The sequence below is a fragment of the Tenrec ecaudatus genome, chromosome 4, assembly GCF_050624435.1.
Source record: "Tenrec ecaudatus isolate mTenEca1 chromosome 4, mTenEca1.hap1, whole genome shotgun sequence".
Classification (NCBI taxonomy): domain Eukaryota; kingdom Metazoa; phylum Chordata; class Mammalia; order Afrosoricida; family Tenrecidae; genus Tenrec; species Tenrec ecaudatus.
Genome location: NC_134533.1, coordinates 9,970,859 through 9,995,533, shown reverse-complemented (window position 1 = coordinate 9,995,533; position 24,675 = coordinate 9,970,859). Strand labels below are relative to the sequence as shown.

General features: G+C 43.6%; 1 protein-coding gene across 1 annotated transcript; it reads left to right on the top strand.

The window, feature by feature from the left end:
• Nucleotides 1-494: 494 nt before the first annotated feature.
• Nucleotides 495-24,675, top strand: LOC142446257 (organic anion transporter 7-like). The gene is made up of 10 exons (XM_075548027.1): nt 495-896; nt 2,164-2,267; nt 9,361-9,515; nt 9,611-9,779; nt 11,817-11,940; nt 17,415-17,530; nt 18,243-18,457; nt 22,170-22,278; nt 23,368-23,571; nt 24,618-24,675. Exons 1-10 carry the CDS (start codon nt 495-497, stop codon nt 24,673-24,675), a joined length of 1,656 nt encoding a protein of 551 aa, XP_075404142.1.

Here is a 24,675-nt window from a genome sequence, read left to right as displayed (position 1 = left end):
CACTTTTACCATCAAATGAAATCTAAAAAAAAAAAGTTTTTAAAAAGAGATTTTAACAATTGCATTCTGTATTCCCTACAGGGAAATCATAAAACAGCTGGCTGCTTTCAGTCCAGAAGTTACCTATTTGGAAATCCCTGCAGACCAAGCAGTGAGTTGCTCTTTGTTTGGAAGACACTCGCTGACCAGAGTCCAGTACTGAGGAGGAGGCATTTCTGAGGACAAATATTTAACAGAGAAGACCTTTAGACAGACTTTGGTATTCCTGCTCAATCATTACCTCTGAGAACAGCGAGATATTTGATCTATACGAACTTGAGGAAGCTGTTTCCGCTGCTCTCCTGTAGTCATGCCATTGGACCCATCGCAGAGAAAGGAGTGTCAGGAGCCTTACTAACGCCATATGACTCACTAAAGAGAGGCAGCTGTTTCCTTTGAATTGATCTACATCAAGCCATTGTTACCTCTACTTGGGGATTACATGGTCACCCTCAATGGGATTCCAGGACCTCCTGCATCAAGTTGGAGGCCAGGGGAGGTTCCAGATTATCCAGATGGGTTTCCTTTTTATCTGCAATGGCCTAGCGATGCAGCACATTCTGTTGGAGAACTTCACTGCTGCCATCCCTGGCCATCGCTGCTGGGTCCCCATCCTCGACAATGACACCGTCTCTCATAATGACACTGGGATCCTCAGCCACGAAGCCCTCTTGAGAGTCTCCATCCCACTGGATTCGAACCTGAAGCCAGAGAAGTGCCAACGCTTCCACCAACCCCAATGGCAGCTCCTTGACTTGAATGGGTCTTCCCCCAAGGCAAGTGAGCCAGACACAGAGCCCTGTGTGGATGGCTGGGTATACGAAAAAAGCACCTTCCCCGCAACCATTGTGACGAAGGTAAGAGGCACCATTTTCCTCCTGTGTGTTCATGATGTGGGTGTTGAGAAGTAACACTGGTAATGGGCTAAAAGGCACGATGCTAGTTTCGTTCTTCATTCTTTCAACAAGTATTGATTGCTTACCTATTAATTGCTGGGCATGTGCAGATGATTGGATCAATAAATGAAAACATAGTCACAAACTCTACTGTCACAGAGCTTTTTTTGGGGGGGGGGCGCGGAGGCAATATTTAAGTAAGTCATGTACACAACATCTCATGAAAAGTTGTATACTGCATCCGTAATGCTAACCTTGCTGGCAAATTAAAACCAGGAGCAGGCTCAGACCACACCCCAGAGGAGTCCTAGAAGCTACTCGGGGGTAAAAATGAGGCATTGCTAAGATCTTAAAGCTCCTCTTGATTTCAAAGAGCCGTGGTAGCATGGTGGGTTATGCATTGGGCTAGAGCGGTTCAAAGCCACCAGCTGCTTCCGAGGAGAACGATGGGGCCTTCTGGGAAGAATCAGCCTCCCCAATGCAATGGAGCAGTTCTCTTCTGCCTGAGAGAATCAGAATGGACGTGGTGGCAGTGCATTTGAATTTTTCATCTACTGATGTCACCATGTGGCCAAGATTGAGAACCATTTTGTATCAAGTACAAAATGATGATGAAGACAGGGAAAGAGCGCAACCCTCCGGTGTAAGTGCATCTTCTTAGAGAAAGGGATGCTGATGCTCAGCATTGCTTGACACAGGTAAACGAATGTCATAAAGAGGCCACCTGATGGGGAAAGCACTAGGCTGCCAACTAGAAGCCTGGCAGTTGGAAGCACCTGTTGGAGAAAGATGGGATGATCTGCTTCTGGAACCATCTACAGACCGGGAAACTCTGGGGGAGTTCTACTCTGCCAGGCAGGACTGCTAGGAGCTACAGTTCCCTAGGAGGCAGTGCATGAGGGGAAGCTATCGAGGGACATAAACTCAACCACCCTGCCCAGTCTGTCCCGATTCCTAGCAGCCCTGTCTAGGATTTCCGAGCCGAAATCATTATGGAAGCAGACGGCTTCATCTTTATCCTGCAGAATGGCTGGTGGGTTTGAATCCCCAATTCGGTGGGTCACAGCCCAAGGCCCAACCCACAGATCCTGCAGGGCTCTTCAAAGAGGAACACAGGGGGCAGGTACACTGACATTTGCCAGCCACGGTGAGGTGTTTGCACCTGGCTCCCAGTGAAGTGCTCGAAGCTGCGGCGAAGCCCTTTTGTGCTGGTTCCCTTCTCTTCCAGTGGGACCTGGTGTGTGAATCTCAGGCCCTGAAATCAGTGGCTCAGTTCCTGTTCATGACTGGAACACTGGTGGGAGCGCTCGTGTACAGCCATCTCTCAGACAGGTGAGCGCCCCTGCGATAGTTTCTTTCTTTTTAAAAAATATATATTTTTGTATATATGTATATATATACCATATATGGTGTGTGTGTGTGTGTGTGTGTGTGTGTATATATATATATATATATATATACCATATTGAATGAAGGGGGAAGTGCAGAGTGGAGACCCAAGGCCCAAGTGTCGGCCAATGGAGATCTCCTCACAGAGGGGTTTAGGAGAGGAGATGGGTTAATTAGGGTGCGAGGTAGTACCGATGAAGAACACAGCTTTCCCCCAGATCCTGGATGCTTCCTCCCCCCAACTACCATGATCCGAATTCTACCTTGCAGGGCTGGATAGGACAGAGGCTGTACACTGGTACATATGAGGGCTGGAGGTACAGGGAATCCAGGGTGGATGATACCTTCAGGACCCAGGGTGTGAGGGACGATGCTGGGAGAGTGGAGGGTGAGTGGGTTGGAAAGGGGGAACTGATTACAAGGATCCACATGTGACCTCTTCCCTGGGAGAGGGACAGCAGAGAAGGGGGGAAGGGAGACTCCGGATAGGGCAAGATATGACAAAATAACGAGGTATAAATTACCAAGGGCACATGAGGGAGGGGGGAAAGGGGAGGGAGGGGAAAAAAAAGAGGACCTGATGCAAGGGGCTTAAGTGGAGAGCAAATGCCTTGAGAATGATTGGGGCAGGGAATGTATGGATGTGCTTTATACAATTGATGTATGTATATGTATGGATGGTGATAAGAGTTGTATGAGTCCCTAATAAAATGTAAAAAAAGAAAAGAGGAGAAAAAAATGATTAGGGCAAAGACTGTACAGATGTGCTTTACACAATTGATGTATGTATATGTATGAACTGTGATAAGAATTGTATGAGCCCCAAAAAATTGTTAAAAAAATATATATTTTACTGTGTTTTGGTGAGAGTTTATATAGCAAATTAGGATCCGATACAATTTCTATGCATATTGCTCAATGACATTGGCTGCATGTTTCACAGTCTATCAACATTCGTTTCGTTCTTTCAGTGGTTTCATTGGTACCGTATTCACGCATCATCCACCTGCGTGGTTGCATCGTTTTTGAATGAGTTGCATAGACCTTATCACAATCAGTTCCAGGGCTCTCTCCCACTGCAGGAGTCCTTGTTTGTTCCCAGATCCTCTTATTCTCCCTATCCACCCCTCCCCCCGCCTCGCCCGCAAGATCCCCGATCAACCATTGCATTGTTTTTTCCCTCTCTGTGCATCTACTTTTGTGCTTCACAAACTGGGGACTCTGGGAGGAACGATAATAAAAACAAAACCCAAACCAAGAAAAAGTAGCAAGAATAAAAGAATGACGATATAAAAAAATAAAAATACAAATAAAGAGTGAGAAAGAAAAGGCCACCGTGAATATTTTAAGAGTCAGGGAAGACAATTTTGCCATGGAACAAGCCTGGAGCAAAGTCAGGGGAGACCTGGAGGTGGTTCAGGACAGGACTTAGAGAGAAGGACACGCATGTGATGTGGTTTATAAACGAGCTCGAGTTCCCTCTGGGCACAGAAAAGGGGATGCTTTCCAACAGGGAATTCAGCCTGTGAGTATTTGAAAACAGACGTAGAGAGGAGCCGAATAGACCTCGGACTAGCTGTTGCACTAAGTCCCTGCTAGATCCTTGAGATGAATGCTGTGGCCATCTGCAGACTGGCCATCAGGTGATAATGGCCCATGGGTTGGGTGTGTGGCAAGGTGTCATTGGTCGTATTAAAATTATATATATGTAAAACTTTGGTTTTGCTCTCACTGAAATGGCTTCTTCAAGCTAAGTTTTGTAACCAGCTAAGATCATTCATTAAGGGACATTTTTCGCATGGTTTGTGGTGTGAGGAATTTGAGGCATCCCACATTTGGCAGTGCCTTTACTGAAAGGTTGTTGGGTGCCATGCACCCGTTCTGAGCCGTAGAGACCGTATGCACAACAGAGCGAAAACCGCCCAGTCCTGCACCCTCCCCCTCATTCTTATGTTTGGGCCCATTTGTTGCAGCCGTTGCGTCAATCAATCTCTCTGAAGGGCTTCCTATTTATTGCCGCCTCTCCATTTTACCAAGTATGGTGTCCTTTCCCAGGGACAAGTTTGTTCTAATAACATGACCAAAACACATGAGACAAAGTCTCGCCATTCTCTTCTTCTGGATTTGCTTCTTCCAAGATAGATCTGGTAGCAGTCCATGGTGCATACCCCACTCTCAGCCAAGATCCATCTGACCTCAGCAATCACGTCCCTCATTCCATGTCCTCTTCTGAATCTGGCTTGAATTTCTGCAGCTCCCTGCCAATGTATTGCTGCAAACGCTGTTGGATGAGCTTCAGCAAACTTTTATTAACATGTGAGATTAATTATACTGTTTGTTCCCCACATTTCCACCTTCTGTGGGATCACCTTTCTTTGGAATAGGCACAAATATTGATCTCTTTTAGTTGAGTGGCTAGGCAGCTGTCTTCCAAACTCATGAAATAAGCATGTAATTACTACCACCATCCAAATATGTCTCCCATGAAGGAGTTGGGGGACTTCTAGGAGAGAAATGGGGGACCTTTAAATCCACCACCTTCACATTAACTGTTTTCTCAGCTGGACAGTATACACACAGAATAAATCACAGTAATTTATACAAGATTTTAAGGTGGGAATATTTCTTTTAACCAGCCATGTAACCAGTGCTCTCTGATGGTGTCTTTAATGGAGTATAAAGTGTTTGAAGTGGGGAGAGGGGTCAATGGCAGAAGAGGAGAGTGGAGTGTCACATGAGGTTGAAAGGTCTCTGATGATATGCTAATCCAAGAACTTAAAACTACCAGAAACCTAGGAGGAGACACAAATTATATGCAAAGGAAGTGCATGATCAAATCATATTTTTGAAGTTGTGCATTCAATTATTGATAATATATTCAAACTGGAAACATGTAAAAGTCCTTAAACAACTGAACGGATAAATAAAATGCAGACTATTCATGCGATGGATTACTATACAATGAACCAACATTAATACATAATTGCACAGATAAAGATGATACCCTGATGTATTGAGCAAGACAAGCCCAATACAAATAATCACGTGGCCTTATGTAACGGTCAAAACCAAGCAATATATTCTACAGTTCTGGAGTTAGAAATATGATTCTCTTGAGAATATTTATTGATATTATGCTAAATAAATCAATTGGTTAAGAATGCCATCTTCAGAAATAGAATTTTCTGTTCTTTGATTTATGTTTTTTTTTTTTCCTCTTGTTCCTTTTTGGGCTCTGTAACTGATTTTTAAAAGCTATTAATTTTTATGTCCAATTTCTTTCATAGGTACATTTTGATGCTATAGAACTTTTTATCATACACTTAATCTATAATTAATTATTAGTAATAGATAGTTTAATTTACCATATGTACTCGTGTATAAGCCGAGTTTTCCAGCATATTTTTAATGGCATATTTGTGGTAAAATTAGGTGCCTCAGCTGATCCTAGGGTCGGCTTTTACTGGAGTATATACAGTAGCTCATATCCTGCTACCTTGATCAATTCATCTATTATTACATCACTTGTAAGTAGGGACGAGTTTATTATTTTCTCACGTTTTGCCTTTTATTCTTTTTCTAAGACCTTCAGTACAATTTAAATGGAAGTGGGGAGAGCTAGTATCTTGTCTGGTGTCTGATATTATGCGCTGAGCATTTTACTATCGAGAATGTTAGTTGTATGATGAAGCCTGTTTTTATTAATCATTTTATTTATACTACTCTTATCACAATCCATACATACCTCAATTGTGTAAGGCACATTTGTACATTCATTGCCCTCATCATTCTCAAAACATTTGCTCTCCACTTAAGCCCCTGGCACCAGGTCCTCAATTTTTCCCCTCTCCCCCTCCGCCCTCCCCACTACCTCCTCCCACAAGAACCCTTGATAATTTATAAATTATTATTTTATCATATCTTGCCCTGTCCGACATCTCCCTTCACTCACTTTTCTGTTGTCTGTCTCCCAGGGAGGAGGTCACATGTAGATCCTTAAAATTGGTTTCCCCTTTCTAACCCACCTTCCCTCTACCCTCTCAGTATCACCACTCACACAACTGGTCCTGAGGGGATTATCCTCCCTGGATTCCCTGTGTTTCCAGTTCCCATCTGTACCAGTGTACATCCTCTGGTCTAGCCAGACTTGCAAGGTAGGACTCAGCTTATGATAGTGGGGTGGGGGGTGGGGAGAGGAGACATTTAAGAACTAAAGGAAAGTTGTATTTTTCATCGTTGCTACATTGTACCCTGACTGGCTTGTCTTCTCTCCGAGACCCTTCTGTAAGGGGATGTCCAGTGGCCTACAAATGGGCTTTGGGTTTCCACTCCACATTCCTCCCCTCATTCACTATGGTAAGATTTTTTTGTTCTGATGATGCCTGATACCTGATTCCTTTGACAGGATAGTGTGCTTCTTCCATGTGGGCTTTGTTGCTTCTGGGTTAGATGGCCGCTTGTTTATCTTCAAGCCTTTAAGACCCCAGATGCTATATCTTTTGATAGTTGGGCACCATCAGCTTTCTTCACCACATTTGATTGTTCACCCTCTTTGTCTTCAGCAGTTGTGTCGGGAAGGTGAGCATAATCGAATGCCAATTTAATAGAGGAAAGTATTCTTGTATTGAGGGAGTACTTGAGTGGAGGCCCAATGGCCTTCTGCTACCTTAATACTAAACCTATAAATATATGCACATTGATCTATTTCCCCATCCTCATATTTTTGCCTATGTACATGTCTTTATCTAGACTTCTATAAATGCCCTTTGCCCCCCAGCTCTTTCCTCTATTTCCTTTGACTTTCCTCCTGTCCTGCTATCATGCTCAGTCCCAACCAGAGTTTCTGCAATTCCTCTTGGTTACATTACCTGTGATCATGCCCCACCAGACCTCCCTCCCCCTCCTCACCACCAATTTGGATCACTTGTTGTTCTCTTTTCCCTGGGCTTGTTAACACCACTACCTTTCCCCCACCTCCCCCTCTCCCATGTCCCCCGGAATTGTCGGTCCCGTTGTTTTATCCTCCCAATGTTCATCCAACCTTATTCAGACAGACCTGCAGAGATAATAACATACACAAAAACAAGACAGAGCAAAACCAAACAACAATATACAACAAAACAACAACAAAAAACCAATGACAAACAAAACAAAACATAAGAAAGAGGAGCTTGTAGTTAGTTCAAGGATGGTTTGTTGACCTTTAAGAGTGTTTTCCAGTCCAGTCTGTTGGGGCTCCATGCCCGGGCCCCAAAGTTCACCTTCAGCATTCCCTGGGGACTTCGCCGCTCCATTCCCTTACTGTTCTGTTGCACTCCCTTAATGTTTTGCCTCGGTGTGGCGGGATCAGATCGGGTGCAATTCCCACTCTGTGTCTCTGGTGTTGTCCCCCATAGGGCTATGGGTCAGTGAGGGGCGTCATGTCTCATAGTGGGTCTGGGATGAGGGCTGTGGTTAATGTAACTATCTACCAGTGTCTCTTCACCCATCATGAGTAACAATGGCTCCTTTCCCTTTCCGACCCCACATTAAACAATTTCCTTCCTTTGAGAACTCCCTGTCGCCTCTCTCTCTGGCAGTGGGCAGATATAGGTCATATTCTATACGAAGTAGATTGCCCGAGGCCCCTCGTATTGTGTAGATGGAGCAAAGGGACATTGGGCACTTTGAAACATTGCTTGATGGATGTTTCTTTCACATGAATTAGCCTCCAACGGCATTGTCCTAGAGACCTAAGTACACCTTCAACTTCCATGTGTTCTAGAAACCATGCAAACTCTCCACAATGCTCAATGCAAATGTGAGAACAGAGGCATTTATAGCCTGTTAAAAATCTCTACTGTGCTCATGTGGAATCTGTACAGTTCAAAAGGCAGTTGTTTGAACAGAACAAGGGAATATAATCAAGAAAGTCATACTTTCCTCTCACGTACTTATTCAACATGCATGCTGAGCAAATAATCAGAGAAGCTGGTTTAGATGAGGAAGAATGCTACATCAGGGCTGGGGGAAGGCTTATTAACAACCTGCGATATGCAGATGACACAACCTTGCTTGCTGGAAGTAAGGAGGACTAGAAGCACTTGCTGATGAAGATCAAGAATTGCAACCTTCGGTATGGATTGCAACTCAGTGTAAAGGGAAAAAAATCCCACAATTGGACCAATAGGCAACATCATGATAAATGGAGAAAAGATAGAATTTGTCAAGAATTTTGTCTTGCATGGATCCACAATCAATGCTCATGGAAGTAGCAGTCAAGAGATCAAATGACCCATTGCATTAGGTGAATCTGCATAAGATCTCTTCAAAGTATTGATGAGCAAGGATGTCACTTGGAAGACTAAGGTGCACCCCACATATGCATGGGTTGGTTGGACATTGAATAATAGGTGGATGGTTGGACCAAGAAGAATCGGTGCATTTGAATTATGGGAAGTACCATGAACTGCCAAAAGAACAAACATCTGTTTTGGAAGAATTACGGGCAGAATACTCCTTAGCAGTGAGATTGGTGAGTTTTTTTGTCTCATGTACTTTGGACGATACTGTCAGGAGGGCACAGTCCCTGGTAGAGAACACCGTGCTTGGTGAAGCAGCGGGACGGCAAAAAAGAGGCAAACTTTTGGAGAGACGCGGCTCAAACTTAACGGTTGTGGGAATGGTGCTAGTCCAGGTGGTGCATTTTTCAACTACAGGATCGCCATGCGTCAAAACCAATCCGATGGCCCTTAACAATCACCGCCGCCACACCAAGCATAATCTTTCTACTTCCATAGCCCGTCATAGGTAGTTTCTCTTGGCGCCAGAGACACATCAAAGAAGAGATGGACATTTGAGTGTACTTGGTATCCAATGACAAACCGGGGTGCTGTTTCTGAGAACATCTGTGGTGAATTTCCCCCTCTTGATTCTTCCAGTCTCAAGTGTCCGGTGTTTCTTGGAAAAACACTCTCTAGATTTCAAAGTGTGCTTCCTTTTTGGTAAAATTGGTGACCTTTCCCCTGTTCCTGTATCTAACCTCTCTGTTTGTTAGGCTTGGGAGGAGGCGGATTCTCAGATGGTGTTTGCTCCAGTTGGCGCTTGCTGACACGTGTGTGGTCCTGGCTCCCTCCTTCCCCATTTACTGCTCACTGCGCTTCCTGTCTGGGCTTTCTACCACAACCATCGTTACAAACAGTGTTTTGCTCAGTAAGTCTACCGCTTTCCATGTTCTAAGCCCTGGTTTTGACCTAGAAATTCCACTTGATGTAAAATGTGAAACTCTTGTTTCTCTTGCTTTTCAGCCCTAGAGTGGTCAGTGCCCAGATTCCAGGCCACGGGAGTGACGCTGATGACTTGCTCTTACAGCATCGGGCAGATCATCCTGGGGAGTCTGGCATTTGCCATTCGGGAGTGGCAAACTCTCCAGCTGGCGGTCTCCGTGCCACTTTTTGTCCTCTTCCTGTCCTCAAGGTATGATTTTTTTTCCTCTTCGTTCGTCTTAGAGGAACCTCAAATGAAGTCTAAGAGGCTTCAAAAGTTCAGAGAAACGTTCCATTATTTTTTTTTCATCTCATTTGCCCCCATGAACTTTTTAAAGCTCTCTTGAGTACACAGAATCAGTATCCATGGATTCTGTTTAGTCTTTGGTCAAGATGGAACATGTGGTTATGTCCTGCCTACCGCATACTGAATGGCTTCCATCATGTCTCGGTCCTCCTCTTCCCTTCAATATTCTAAACAAGCATTAAGGATGGGCAGCTTTAGCCCTCTCCTTGAGATGATTGGTTCAATGGAAGGAGCCTGTTCAATTAGAAATGACTCTCTCTCTCTCTCTCGGGGACGAGATGAGAGATTTCCTACAAGAAGATGATTGCAAATGAAAAAGGGAGTTCTCCATGTCAGCCTCATCCATTATCTCATTACATCCTCTTAAGCACCCCACCTGACAGGTGGGACTCGCTCCTGTCCAATTTCACACGCTACACAACGGAGGGAGATGTAGGGAAACACCGTGTTTGTGTAGCAAGTGTCCATCATTGCTAACTCGGGTAGGAGTGAACTCAGGCTTTGTCAGGCTGTCAGTGCATATAAATAATGGAGGGGTCTTTCCCCCCAGGAAATGACTACATATTATGAATATACATTTAGTTGGCTCCTATAGAGGCCTTGGGTGGGTCTGTACATAGGAGGGGTTGTCAAGCTTTAGTTTCATGAGTTTTGTGGTACATTTTCACCCGAGTAAGCAGAGAATTAAGGTGTACCTGTCCGGAGCCATGGTACTTTCAATTGCCTCATATGCACGTGAAAGTTGGTCACCGAATAAAGAAGACCAAAGAAGAATTGAAGTGTTCGAATTGTGGCACAGGAGAAGAATATTGAAAGTACCATGAACTGCCAAAAGGACGAACAAATCTGTCTGGGAAGGAGTTTTGTCAGAATGCACCTTTTCAGTGAGGATGGCAAGATTTCATCTTTATAACTTTGGACATTGTGTTAGTCTAGGGAGACTACAGAAACAAATTTATGGACACGCATATGTGTATTAGAAAGAGGTTTCTATATAAAAGTAATTGAATATTGAAAAAAACATCCCAGTCAGTCCATTCCAAGACCATAAATCCGATATTAGCCCACATGTCCAATACCAATCTATAAAGTCCTCTTCAGATTCACAAAACACATGTAGTGACGCTGAATGAAGGACAATCACAGGCCAGTGGGTAGAAAGTCTTTGGATCCAGTGGCATTATAAGCATCTCAGTGCTAGCAGGGGTCTCTCTGTGGCTTTTCCAGGTTCATGGTTCTGGCTGCATCAGGGTCCATGTGGATTCTCCTCAGGGATGTCTCGCAGGAAGTGAGCTTTGTGTCTGGTCAGTAGAGCATCTTCAAGGGAGTGAACCTAGAGAGAGAAGGGTGTCTCCTGTCTCCAAGGAGAAGAAATACAGGAGTTCCCAGGATTCGCAGGAGAAGGCCATGCCCACACAGAGGCCTCATTGGTTATACCTTTGTTGACGACTAGACCGCCCCCTTTCACACACCCTCCTTGCAAATTGGCACCAGATTATGTAACTACCACAGACATGTTGTAAGGAAAGACCAGTCCCTGGAGAAAGACATCATGTTTGGTACAATAGAGGGGCAGTGAAAGAGGACCCCGTGGCTGCCACCATGGGCCCAAGCACAGGAACCACCATGAGAATGGCCCAGGACCAAGAAATGTTTTACTATGTTGTGTGTGCGTCACCCTGGGTTGGAACCAACCCGATGGCACCCCACAGCAACACCAATAAAGAAAGGAGACATTGGGACCCTACATCTGCATTCCCAGCAGTGAAATATGCCATGTGGGACCATCTTCAGATTTCCCTCGCTACGGTACACAGGAGGGTGGGCTATCCCTGAAAAAGTGGTGGCTGGTAGATGGAACGTGATGTTCTCTCAGGACAGAGGTTAGATGAATAGCAAACAACTAATGGGGCCTGCACCCTTGTCCTCCTCTTTGATTAGGTGGCTTGCAGAGTCTGCTAGATGGCTTATTTTCAACAATAAGCTCGAAGAGGGCTTAAAGGAACTTAGGCAAGCTGCCCGCATGAATGGAATCAAGAACGCTGGAGAGATGCTGACCTTGGAGGTGAGCTAGAAAGGGAAGCTAATGAAGGTAAGGCAGGCTTGATCTCTACACTCGTCAGTGTCCATAGGAATAGAGATGCAGGTAGGATGAGAGGTCTTCTTCCCCGAATGCCCTAGTTCTCAATGAGAATACACTGACAATGAGTACATGCAGTTTTTACTGTTTAATTCCCACAACAGAAGCCCCAAAGCACCGAGTATTCAAAATGGAGAGATTGTGCATAGTCTCTCTAATTGTATAAAGTATGGTGACTGAAAGAAACCCATTCCTTTCCATTAATAATCTGTGGGTTTTATTTCAGGACACCCAGGCCAATAGAAGGAAGGGTGAGCGACCATCCAGAAGAGTCCATAAGAAAGATTCAGTTATTATTATTGTTATTATCTTACTCACTTATGAACTCTTTTATTTAAGATACATTTCATGAGTGCCCACCAGGTTATCTACTATGTACCAGTACTGTTCTAGTCCTGGGCATCTCTCAACAGCCTCCATTTATAGAGTCTACATTTTTCGTGTGTTACATCCCAAGAGCATTATTAAGTGAAATAAGGATTTCAGAGAAAGCCTTTCTCTCTTTTTGTTTTTCACCACAGTTGTGTAAAAGGAAGCTAGTGCTATGGATCATTAAGTGAATAGTCATCATGTTGTGCACATATGTCAATATTGATCAAACAATGATAATGTGCTGGGTATGGGGCTAAACCATGAATAACCCATTCAATCAGGGTCCCAAGCTCTGAAGGGTTTTCACATTAATATGAGAGAGGACAAGAATATTGTTCTTACTGGTTGGCATCCAGTCAATTTCAACTCACCATGATTCCATGTACAATAGAGAGAATTCTGCTCACCCCTCTGGTATGCTCACAGTCTTTGCTTTGTTTAAGTTCATTGTTGCAGATACTGTGTCAGTCTATCTTATTGAAAGTCCACCACATTTTCCACGACTCTCTACTTGACCAAGAATAATGTCCTTTTCCAGCCACTGGTCCCTCTAACAACATGTCTAAGGCATGAGACCTGAAGTATCCCATCCTCACTTCTAAAGAGCATACTGCTTGGCATTCTTCTAAGATAGATTTGTTTGCTATTCTGACAGACCACAGTATACTCAATGTGCTGCACCAACACCATAACTCAGATAGATCAATTCTTTTGCACTTTCCCTTATTCATGATTCAGCTTTTGCAAACATATGAGTTGATTAAAAATATCGTGGAATTCTCTAAGTGACGTCTTTGTTTTTCAACATTTTAAAGGGATTTTGGGCAGCAGATTTGCCCTTAAGGTTGGGCTACTAACCACAAAATCAACAGTTAGAAATCCCCATAAGAGCTTTTCTTCTACCATAAAGAGTTACAGTCGTAGAAACCTACAGGGGCAGTTCTACCCTGCCCTATAGGCTAGATGAGTCAGAATTAAACTCAATGGCATTGAGTTTGAGCTTTGATGTCCATTGATTGTGGATTCAAGTAAAATGAAATCCTTATAACTTTGTGTTAAGCTGGGTTTTCTAGAGAAAGAAAACCAGTAACATTCATATTTGTATAAGAAAGGAGTGTATATCAAGAAGTAGTTTTATATCAAGAAGGCATCCCAGTCCAGTCCAACTCAAGTTCATGGATCTGGTGCTATCTGAATGGAGCCGTCTTCAGATTCACGTAGCTACAGGTCAATGATACAGAAAGGTGAAGTGGGACGTAGAAAGCTCACAGGCAAGTGGGTGCAGAGTCGAGTGGATCCTAGGTTAGTAGGAATGCGACAGGGTGTTGACAGCTCCAGGTTGACTCCCAGGGTCAGTGGCCCACATGGGACAACTGCCAGAGCCAGATGGGAGTCCCAGTAAGCTGGGAGGGCAAAGGCACACAGAGAGGAGAGAAATTCTCACTGTTTCTCATACAGAAAAGGTCACATCCCTAAGGAAGCATCATCAGCTATGACCTGATTGATAGGTTTGACTCCATTCCTGCACTTACTTTCACACAGGTCAAGTGGACATAAAATATAACACCCACAAACTTAAAAAATTAAAAAAAATTTAGTCTATTAGTCTAGTTGTGAGAATTTTTGTTCTCTTTTTCATGAAGAGTAGTCCATACTGAAGGCTGTACTTGGAAAATATGGCCTTGTTGATACCATAAAACTGGATAAAATTGTGTAAAACCAATGACTTCATCATTGCAAATAATATACCAGCATTTCAACAACATAAATGACAACTCTACAGGTGGACCTCACCTTATGGAGTACACAGGAATCAAATGGACTGCATCCATAGAAAGAGACCTTGGAGAAGCTCAATATCATCTGCTAAATTAAAGCACGATGCTGTCTGTGGAACAGGCCATCATTTTTTCATATGTAAGCTCAGGTTAACCCTGAAGGATATTAAAAGAAGTCCACGAGAGCCAAGTTATAACCTTGAGTAAATTCCACCTGAGTTTCAAGAACAGATATGATGCATTGAACATAAATGGCAGATGACTGATGAATTGTGGGATATATCACCAACATCATACATGAAGAAAGCAAAGGTTCATTAAAAAGACATGAAAGAAAGAAAAGATGGAAGTGGATCTCAGAAGAGACTGTGCATGCCATGCTAACCCACTGGACTTTCCTCTGCCCACTCTGCCCACCTGCTCCTGTAAGCTCACCAGGGCTACCATTCAGCAGTTGGTACGAAGAGCATGCCTGGTAGACAGCAAAGGCTTTGATGAATACATGAAGGCTAGGTGTGGGAATGGCTCTGTGAAAAAATGGGTGCATGGTCAAGCCTGACTGTCATCTCTACCAAGGGCAACATCTCACCATGAGAACCGAGATCACTTTGAAAACCACACAGTTTTTTTTGTAAACTTGGAGAAAAGCTTGAAGAAACTATAATTGATAGTAGGGAAACTCGGATTCTCTGCAACTTTACAGCGAGTGTTTTGGTCCAACCCCAGGAGTGGGATGGGATGGAGAATATGATTACAAGCAAATTGGAAGATGAAAAATGAGTCATGGAATGTTTTATGAACAATGTCACCTGTACATGGACCTGTGAAAAAATAGAATAAAATTCCATCATCACTTGAAGGAATTACCTGAGAATGAATAAACTCAGCTCATTGAGCAAATCTCCATCCTGTTTTTTGTTTGTTATCGTCTTCGATGACTTCTATTACAAACATTCCACATACAACCATTGCAAAGTGTTCATTTAATTAGGATCATCCCTTTGGTTAATCGATGAACGTGTTTGTGCTAGGGAAGAAAATCAGACTCTTGAACATAAAGTAGCTAAAGTTAATGGAACACACGATGAAGGAAAAGAGTTGAATGGAAAATTTCAGAGGGGAATTCTAGAAAATAAAGTCGTATAATGAAATGTGCAAAGACCTGGATGGAGAAGGTCAAAATGGAAGAACACACCCGGCCTATTTCACGCTGAAAGAACTGAAGGGAAAAATTCAAGCCTTGAGTTGAAATTTTAAGGGATTCCATGGGCAAACTATTGAGCAATGCAGAGACCATCAAAAGAAGATGGAAGGAATACATCTACCCAGGGAACGACTACACAGAAAGAGCTGTTGCCATTCAACCATTCACAGAGGTAGCGTATACTCAAGACTCAGTGGTATCAAAGGAAGAAGTCCAAACTGCACTGAAAGGATTAGCCAAAAACAAAGCTGCAGGAGTGGACAGAATGCTCACTGAAATGCTTCAAGAAGGCGATGAAGCACTGAAAGCACTCCCTGTTCTATGCCAAGCAGTTTTGAAGACCGCTACCTTGCCAACTAACTGGGCGAGATATTTGTTGCCCATTCTAAAGAATGCAGAATTATCAAACAAACTATCATTCATATCACATGAAGAACGATTGTGCTGAAGATTACTTAAAAATGGCTGCAACAGTGCATCAACGGGGAACTGCCAGAAATCCAAGCTATACTCAGATGAGGAGAAGGAATAGAGGGCGTCATTGCTGACTTTACATGGATCCTGCCTGAAAGCAGGGAATACTGGAAATATGTTTACCGGTGCTTAATTAACTGTGGGAAGGCGCTTGACTGTGCAGCTCATAGCAAACCACGGATAACATTGAGTTAAAAGGGAAATCTAGATACTTCATTGTGCTCATGCAGAACCTGCACATAGACCAAGGAGACTGTCTTTCAAATATAATAAGGGGATATTATATAATCGTTTGTTAATTTGAGAGGCTTAAGAGTGAAGGGGTGGAGTCTAGCCTGTCAATCAGGTCATAGCCAATGAGACCCCTCTGTGGGATTGGCCTTTGAGGATTCTGGGAGCTCCTGTATTCCTCTTTGGAGGTGGGAGAGACACTCTCTGTGGACACCCTGGGAGACATTGCAGCTAACAAGACATATGAAACAATGCTAGTGCCCTGAGCTGGAGAAGCCATGTGGAGATCCCTGCCAGTGCTGAGATGCTTGCAACACCACTGGATCCACAAGACTTCCCACCCACTGGCCTGTGACCTTCCTGCATTCTGCATCATTGCATGTGTTTCATGAGTCTGAAGAGAACTTTATAGACTGGTATTGGACATATGGGCTAATAACTGATTGTGGACTTGATCTAGACTGGACTGGGATGTTTTCTCAATATTCAATTTCTCTTGTACATAAAACTCTTTCTTATTCACATATGAGTGTGTCTATGAATTCGTTTCTCTAGTCTACCCAGACTAACACAGCTTAAAATCAGTAAAGGTGTGTATCAGGGTTGCATCCTTTCATTACACTTATTCACTCTGTATGTTGAGTAAATAATCTGAGAAGCTGAACTATGTAAAGAAGAATGCAACATCAGGATTAGAGGAAGGTGTAATAACAAGCTTTAATATATAGATAACACAAATTTGATTGCTTAAAGCAGCAGTTCTCAACCTGTGGGTCCTGACCCCTTTGGGGGGTCGAATGACCCTTTCACAGGGTCACCTAAGACCATTGGAAAACACACATTTCTGATGGTTGTAGGAACCCAGACACCGCTCCTCTATCTCATCTCCAGATACGCCCATATACTAGTAGCCACTGTGAAGACTGTTCCCCATGACACGCCATGCTTCAAGACAAAATTTCATTTATTTGTAATTAGAAATGAATATTTCACAATATGTAATTACATATTGTTTTGTGATTAATCACTACGCTTTCATTATGTTCAATTTGTAACAATGAAAATCCATCCTGCCTATCAGATATTTACATTACGATTCATAACAGTAGAAAAATGACAGTTGTGAAGTAACAACAAAAATAATTTAATGGTTGGGGGTGGGTGGGTCACCACAACATGAGGAACTGTATTAAAGGTCATGGCACTGGAAGGTTGAGAATCACTGCGCTAGACAGAAAGGGGATGTGTCTTTTTTGTTCTCTGTTGGGCTTTCTGTGTTCTTCCGAAAGCCTGACACTTGGATGGTGACTGATAACTGTTTGTTGTTGCTGTTATTGCAGGAGTTGAAAGCCACCATGCAGGAGGAGCGGGAGGAAGTGCAGAACAAGCCTTCTCTGTGTGACCTATTCAACTCACCCACCCTGCGAAAATGGATCCAACTCACGTCTTTTGTGAAGTAGGCTTCAGAGAGGAGGGTCAGAATAGTGAACGCACTTCAGCTTTCAAAGGATGCACCAGTGTTGTGGGGGACAGTCTGAGAGATAAAGGGCGAGGAAAGCACCACACAACTGTGACACTTGAAGTTAGTTGAAAGGGGTATGGGAAGGCTCTCCGGAGATAATCACACCATGCAGACACAAGCCTGTCACATCACCTTACAAGGCTCATGCATCCCAGGAGACTGAGAGTGAGGACGTCAATCCCTGGCTTTTATGCTTCCTCGTTGCTTATTTCCATTTTAATTGATAAAAAAACCCTTACAACAATAAGGTGTGTTAAAAATATATACAACCTAATGCATTTCTCCATATATAAATATGGAACCCAAAGCCAACTAGCAATACAGACACACTCTCATTCTTAGGACATCCTGTCATGTATTCTCCTGATCATATTCAAAAGAACGTACCTGCCCCCTCCAAAAACACAAGACCCAAATCAAACAGAACACCTCTCCCAAACCCAAACTTAGCAATTCTGATCCCCGTGATCATACAAGTATTTTATGATCATTTTGAAGTCATCATCCAGAAAGAACTAGTCTACCATGCACAGTGCGTGCATGCGTCACTACCAACCATTGGTTGGCTGGGTCAGTGTGATGGCTAATTGCAAAGCACAGGCTCTCAATCAGTCATGTGATGTGTCTTTTCTCTTGCCCAATGCAGATTCGTCAACAGTATGTCTGGTTTTGGCCTGTTGTTTAATCTCCAGCACCTGGGGAACAATGTGTTCCTGATTCAAGTCCTTTTTGGCATCACCTCCCTCATAGCCAAAGGTGTGGCCCTTTGGGCAATGAGACAAATTGGCCGTCAAAAGAGCCAAGTGATTTTCAAGTTCATGTTGGGCATTGCTGTTCTGGTCCTCACATTTGTGCCGCAAGGTAAGAAAACATCACAGATCAGAGGAACGGAAAAGCAGTCTTGTTCTGAAGCTGGGAGGCAAGGAAACTCACGCATCAGGCCCCGAAACCAATCTGGAGGTTGAGGATAGATTCTACCATCAAGATTTAGGCCAGCTAAGAGTCAGCCCCGACAGATGACTGTTGTCATCCTCCCTGAGAATTATCTGGGAAATGGGGCTATTTCTTCCTGGCATTTCTCTCGAACAGCAATTAACCACTTGTCCTTGGTCTGATTACACATTTTATAACAATCATTGAGGGACGAAGTCTTGCAATTGTCTCCCAGTACGGAGACACAATATGCTCACTTATCTTCTGGGCTCTTGTTACGTAACAGCTCCAGGATCATGTACACACACACACACACACACACGATCTCTGCATCCACTTGTGTGTCTGTGTTGCCAACTTGGCTTATTGGAGGTCGTTTTAACTTCACAAACATAAACGTTCTTTGTCTTTGGTAGAGAAGTACACTGTGGGGAGAAGGGGCTAAGTATATTAAGATCCCTTCTTAGGATTTTAATTTTACCAAGTGAAGTGGTCACATGGAATGATTAGGGCACACTCATCACATTTCCTGCACCTCCCAGCTGAGTAATGGATTTTATAGGATCAGAGGGTGACTTCAATTCTAATTAGTGTCCCACGTGATAAAGCTCTTATGATATTTTAAAAACAATGGGTGGACACCTGATTCTTAAACTCTCCTGTGGTGCACAGCAACCTGGCCTTTGTTCGCCTTAGAGAGCGCTCTGTTGCTGATGGTTGAAGAATTTTCCAACTTAAATGTCTCTTCATTCAGCCCATCAGCTTTGTAGTCCTCTCCTTTCATTATTCTCTGGGGGTAGTACTTGCCCCTGGTCAATATCGTATCTGCACCTCCATTTAAACTCCAGAGCATGGGTGTCTTAGATGCCTCAGAATTTTCCCATAGGACAGTCCTATGTTCTATCTCAGAATGACAGGAGGCACCAGGCAAAATGAAAACCAGAAACTCCTGCAGCCCCACTCTCCCCTCCAGCCCTCTGGAAAATCCTGGGTATGCAGGGAGTTATTGTAATAGCTAAAATATTTTTACGCACTGCTTGTCTTAGTCAGGATTCTCTGGAGAAACTGAACCAGTAAGAAGTGCATACACACACACACACACACACACACACACACACACACACCAAACCTCACTGCCATTGAGTCAATTCTTCCTCATGGGGACCCAATTCTGACCCTGAGAACCCTGAGTGGAACTGCTCTTGTGATTTTCTGAGACTGTAACTCTTTACGGGACTAGAATGCCTCATCTTTCTTCTGAGGAGTAGCTGGTGGTTTCAAACGGTTGAACTCAAGGCTAGCAGCCCATTGCTTAACCACTGTGCCACCAGGGCTTCATAGATATATGTGAGTCCATCAAAAAGTTCGTGGAAAAATATCTTTGTCTCTTTAGTCCCATTTTCCACAAAGTTTGTGAAGTCCCCTTCATATTAGCACAGAGATTATAAGAAATATTCATGCAGGAGTGAATTCTCCCCAAACATAGAAAACAAACAAAAACTCCAAATTCACCGCCATCAAGTTTATATTGATGCTATAGGACAATATAGAACTATTCTTGTGGCTTTCTGAGACTATAGCTCTCTATAGAAGTAGAAAGTCTCCTCTTTCTCCCATGGACCAGCTGGTGGTTTTGAATTGTTGCCTTGGGATTAGCAGCTGGACTTGTAACCACTATGTCACCAAAAACCCATAGGTCAGGTGACAAACTGGAGCCTTCTGCTGGCTCATGTTCCAAGATTCACAGGTCAGGAGACAAACAGAATCAGGGACCAAAGAAAGGTTACTTCTGTCAAAAAACCTATGAAGGGATACCCCCCCCCCCCAATTTGTCCCACTAAGGGAGCATGAAGGTCTGAGTTAGTGTATTCAGTGACATCACCTGGGAAGGTTCTCTCTGGTCACAGTGATTTTTTTTTTTTGGTAAAAGCAGTTTTGTTCGAACCTTGGGGTGTTTTTTGGTGAAGGCCAATTTAAGAGAACAGCATGTGGCTGTGAAATTTTGTTTCCCACTCGGGAAAAACGCCGCAGAAGCTGTTGTGACGTTGAACATAGTTGACAAGGACAGCGCTGTGGGAAAAACTCAAGTGTATGAGTAGTTTTCTCATTTCAATAAAGATGAAATGTCGATTGGTGACAAATCTCATTCTGGACATCTGCCAACTTCCTGAATGGACAAAAATGTCAACAAAATGTGTGCACTTGTGCTTGAAGACCAATCATGGACTTTTGAAGAGATGGGGAGATTATTTGGACTGTTTTGGAGCTCAGTTCAGCAAATGATAATGGAAGTTTGGGGAATGGAAGATTTTTTAATGAGATTTGGGAAGATTTGGGTCGCTGCAAAATTTGTGCCTCGGGTACTGATGGACCAGCAACAAGAGCATCGACTAGAGACACGCCTTGGTTTGAAAGAACAGACTATATTCCTAAAGTCATTACTGGTGATGAGACGTGTTGCTACAATCCTTATAACCCTGAAAATGAACATCAGTCACACCTGTGGAAGACACCATTGCCACCCTGCGCCCCCAAACTCGTCAAGTGAAATAAAAGATCAAGCCAATGCTTTTTTTTTTTAATGTGAGGGGGATAGTGCATTAGGGGTTGTTCCATCAGGTCAGACTGTTTATCAAGCTTTCTATTTAGAGGTTCTGAAAAGAGGGTGTAAGTGTGCAACAAAAACGGCCTGACTTGTGGCAGATGGGGGACTGGTTTATCCACCACGACAATGCACCTGCTCACACAGTCATCTCAGTATGCCATTTTTTTTTTGGCAAAACAACAAAACCAAACAAAATAAAAACCCAAAAGAAAACCCAGCATGCCTCTCTTGCCCCACGCCAGTTACTCAGCTGACCTTGCTCCGCTCCATGCAACTTCGTTTAGTTCCCTCGAACGAAGAGGGACATGAAAGGACAGTGGTGTGATGATGTAGAAGAGGTGAAGAAAAAAAAACAACTAGGGAGGTGCTGTCAGCTATCAAAACAGATGAGTTTAAAATGCTTGCAAGACTGGAATCGCAGATTTGACAAATACATTAAGTGTAATGGAGAGTACTTTGAAGGTGATAAGGTTGTTTTGTAAAATATGTAAATACATAGCTTTGAGGGGAAAAATCCGCTTTTTTTTTGGGCGGGATCCCCCCTTATATTTATAATCTGAAGGCAGACTACACCTTAAGGAATGCCTATTTCAACTGATTAATTACATTCTTTTCTTTCTTTTAAAAATCATTTTACTGGGGGCTCGCACAACTCATCACAATCCATCCATCCATCCATCCATTGTGTCAAGCACATTAATTACATTCTTCTCAATTGTGGGAAGGGATTGCATTGCACTGGATTCGATTATATACGGAGCAGTGAAGTATTCACTCTAATCATGGGAACGAGAGCTTAGTCAGTGAACATGTGCAATTAACATCTCCAATGAACTATTTACGATCGAATATGCCCACAAGTCATGTTTCTCAACACAGAAAACACTCCAGATTCTCTTCTGCGCGGTTTCTCTACAACATGCTTTACATCTGCAAGGGCATCTGATAGGGGTGTTCTCACTCATATGTTGGGGGAGTGGTTTCCCTCAGCTCCTCCCTCAGTGTTTCAGATCTCACTGGTCTCCCTCTATTCAGAACAGCCGACCCTCCGGGTGATCTTGGCCATTTTGGGAATGGGCGCTGTTTCTGCCACGGGTGCCTGTGCCCATCTGCACTCCAGCGAACTCTTCCCCACCCTAATCAGGTAGGTGTGAGTGCTCTGTCGGGTCCAAAGAGAGCTGCACCAGCTAACTGGTGCTTAGGGAGGGAAAGCGCCCGAGGTGTGAGGGACGATGCTGGGAGAGTGGAGGGTGAGTGGGTTGGAAAGGGGGAACTGATTACAAGGATCCACATGTGACCTCTTCCCTGGGAGAGGGACAGCAGAGAAGGGGGGAAGGGAGACTCCGGATAGGGCAAGATATGACAAAATAACGAGGTATAAATTACCAAGGGCACATGAGGGAGGGGGGAAAGGGGAGGGAGGGGGAAAAAAAAAGAGGACCTGATGCAAGGGGCTTAAGTGGAGAGCAAATGCCTTGAGAATGATTGGGGCAGGGAATGTATGGATGTGCTTTATACAATTGATGTATGTATATGTATGGATTGTGGTAAGAGTTGTTTGAGTCCCTAATAAAATGTAAAAGAAGAAAAGAGAAAAAAATGATTAGGGCAAAGACTGTACAGATGTGCTTTATACAATTGATGTATGTATATGTATGAACTGTGAAAAGAATTGTATCAGCCCCAATAAATTGTTAAAATAAAATTAAAAAAAAAGTAAGTTATAGCTGGAGTGGCTCAAAGTTGACTTTTTGCCAGGCACTCTGTAAGACCTTTAGTGAATCATCTCACCTCAACTTTTGGACTTCCCAAATGGTAGGTGCTACGGCTATCTTTTTTTTTTTTTTTTAAACATCAAAATACATCTTAATGCAGCAGTGAACCTGAGAGAAAGAGTTATCAGATACCAAAACCAACCAAATAGCCATTGAGTTGATTTTGACTCATAGGGACCCTAGAAGACAGGATAGAGCTGTCTCTGTAGGTTTCCCATGACTATAACTCTTTATGGGAATAGAAAGCCTTGTAATTTTCCCATGGAACAGCTGGTGGTTTTGAACTGTTGACCATGACATTAGCTTAGCAGCCCAACGGCATAGCAAGGGAATGCACCCAATCTCCATGTATCCAAACACTCTGCGGTGGTGGTCCTCATCATGGGAACCAAATAGCATCTCAATATTTCCTGTATGCATTTTACCAGACTTATTTATATCATTGCATGCATCTCAAGGGCAAGAACTTCAGGAATCAATATAATGGCCAGTGGTAGTGGGGCAGCCCTGTCCCCTCTGTTGATGACCCTAATGGTATACTCCCGCCCGCTGCCCTGGATCATCTATGGCATCGCCCCCATCCTGGCTGGTTTTGCTGTTCTTCTTCTTCCTGAAACCAGGAATCGGCCTCTGCCGGACACCATCCAGGATGTGGAAAATTTGTGAGTAAAACCTCTTAGTTGTTTTCTTGGGAAGATTGTACCCTGTTCTGTGACAAGGAAGGCCAACCACCACCAAGAGCCCTTTCTCCCGAGGCAGGTTCTTGTTGTGGTTATTTCCACTCATGGCAGGACCATGAGTTTGGTGGCAGCCCATTCTCATCCACAGCAATGTCAGACTTGACCTGAAATCTTAAAACCAGCCGCACCGGTAGGTTCAATGGTGAAGAGACCACAGTTAGGTCTCTTCTGCTCCCCCTTCCCGGTGTGACGGACACCCCTGATGGTTTTCACCGACGTGCACAGACCCAAACACCAGATTCCTATCCCTTAGACATTGGCCCTGCCCAGTTCACGAGCCCTTGAGAGCTGGCTGTGACTTTCCTTAGCCGTAGGCTTGACGTCTGCCTACATGGAGGACACGAGGGTCCTTGCAAAGGTGACGTCCAGCCCCAAGGAAGGAGCCCTCTTGGGTGGTCTGTGAAAGTCAGTTGGTCTGGTCTGGTTTCCCTGGGATCAAAGTGCTGAGAAAAGAGAACGAATTAAAGGTATGGTACGGTAAAGGGCTTCAGAATGGTGCCCAATGGGAACGACGTGTTCAATATTTCTGCTCTTCCCTTCCCTTTCCAACTGGACTCTTTTGGCCCATGCCTTCATGACCAAAGGTCAGAACATCAACTATGAAAATACTTATCGACCTGATGCAAGGGGCTTAAGTGGAGAGCAAATGCCTTGAGAATGATTGGGGCAGGGAATGTGCGGATGTGCTTTATACAATTGATGTATGTATATGTATGGATTGTGGTAAGAGTTGTATGAGTCCCTAATAAAATGTAAAAGAAAAAAAAAAAGAAAATACTTATCCAAATTCTGCCCTGGGAACGTGGCATGATCCTTCACACGACTGACTTGAACTCTCAGGCAGGGACCATGGTTTTTACCAGAGACTCAGCTAGCTTAAAGAATACAGAACATATATGTTCCCCCCCTCCTGCCCCCATGCTTTTGTTGTTTTCACCTGTTTGTTGGTTTCATTTTCTTTGCTCTAGGAAAAAAGACTCAAAAAAAGGAAAGGACGATTCTTGTGTGAAAGTGACACCGTTTTAA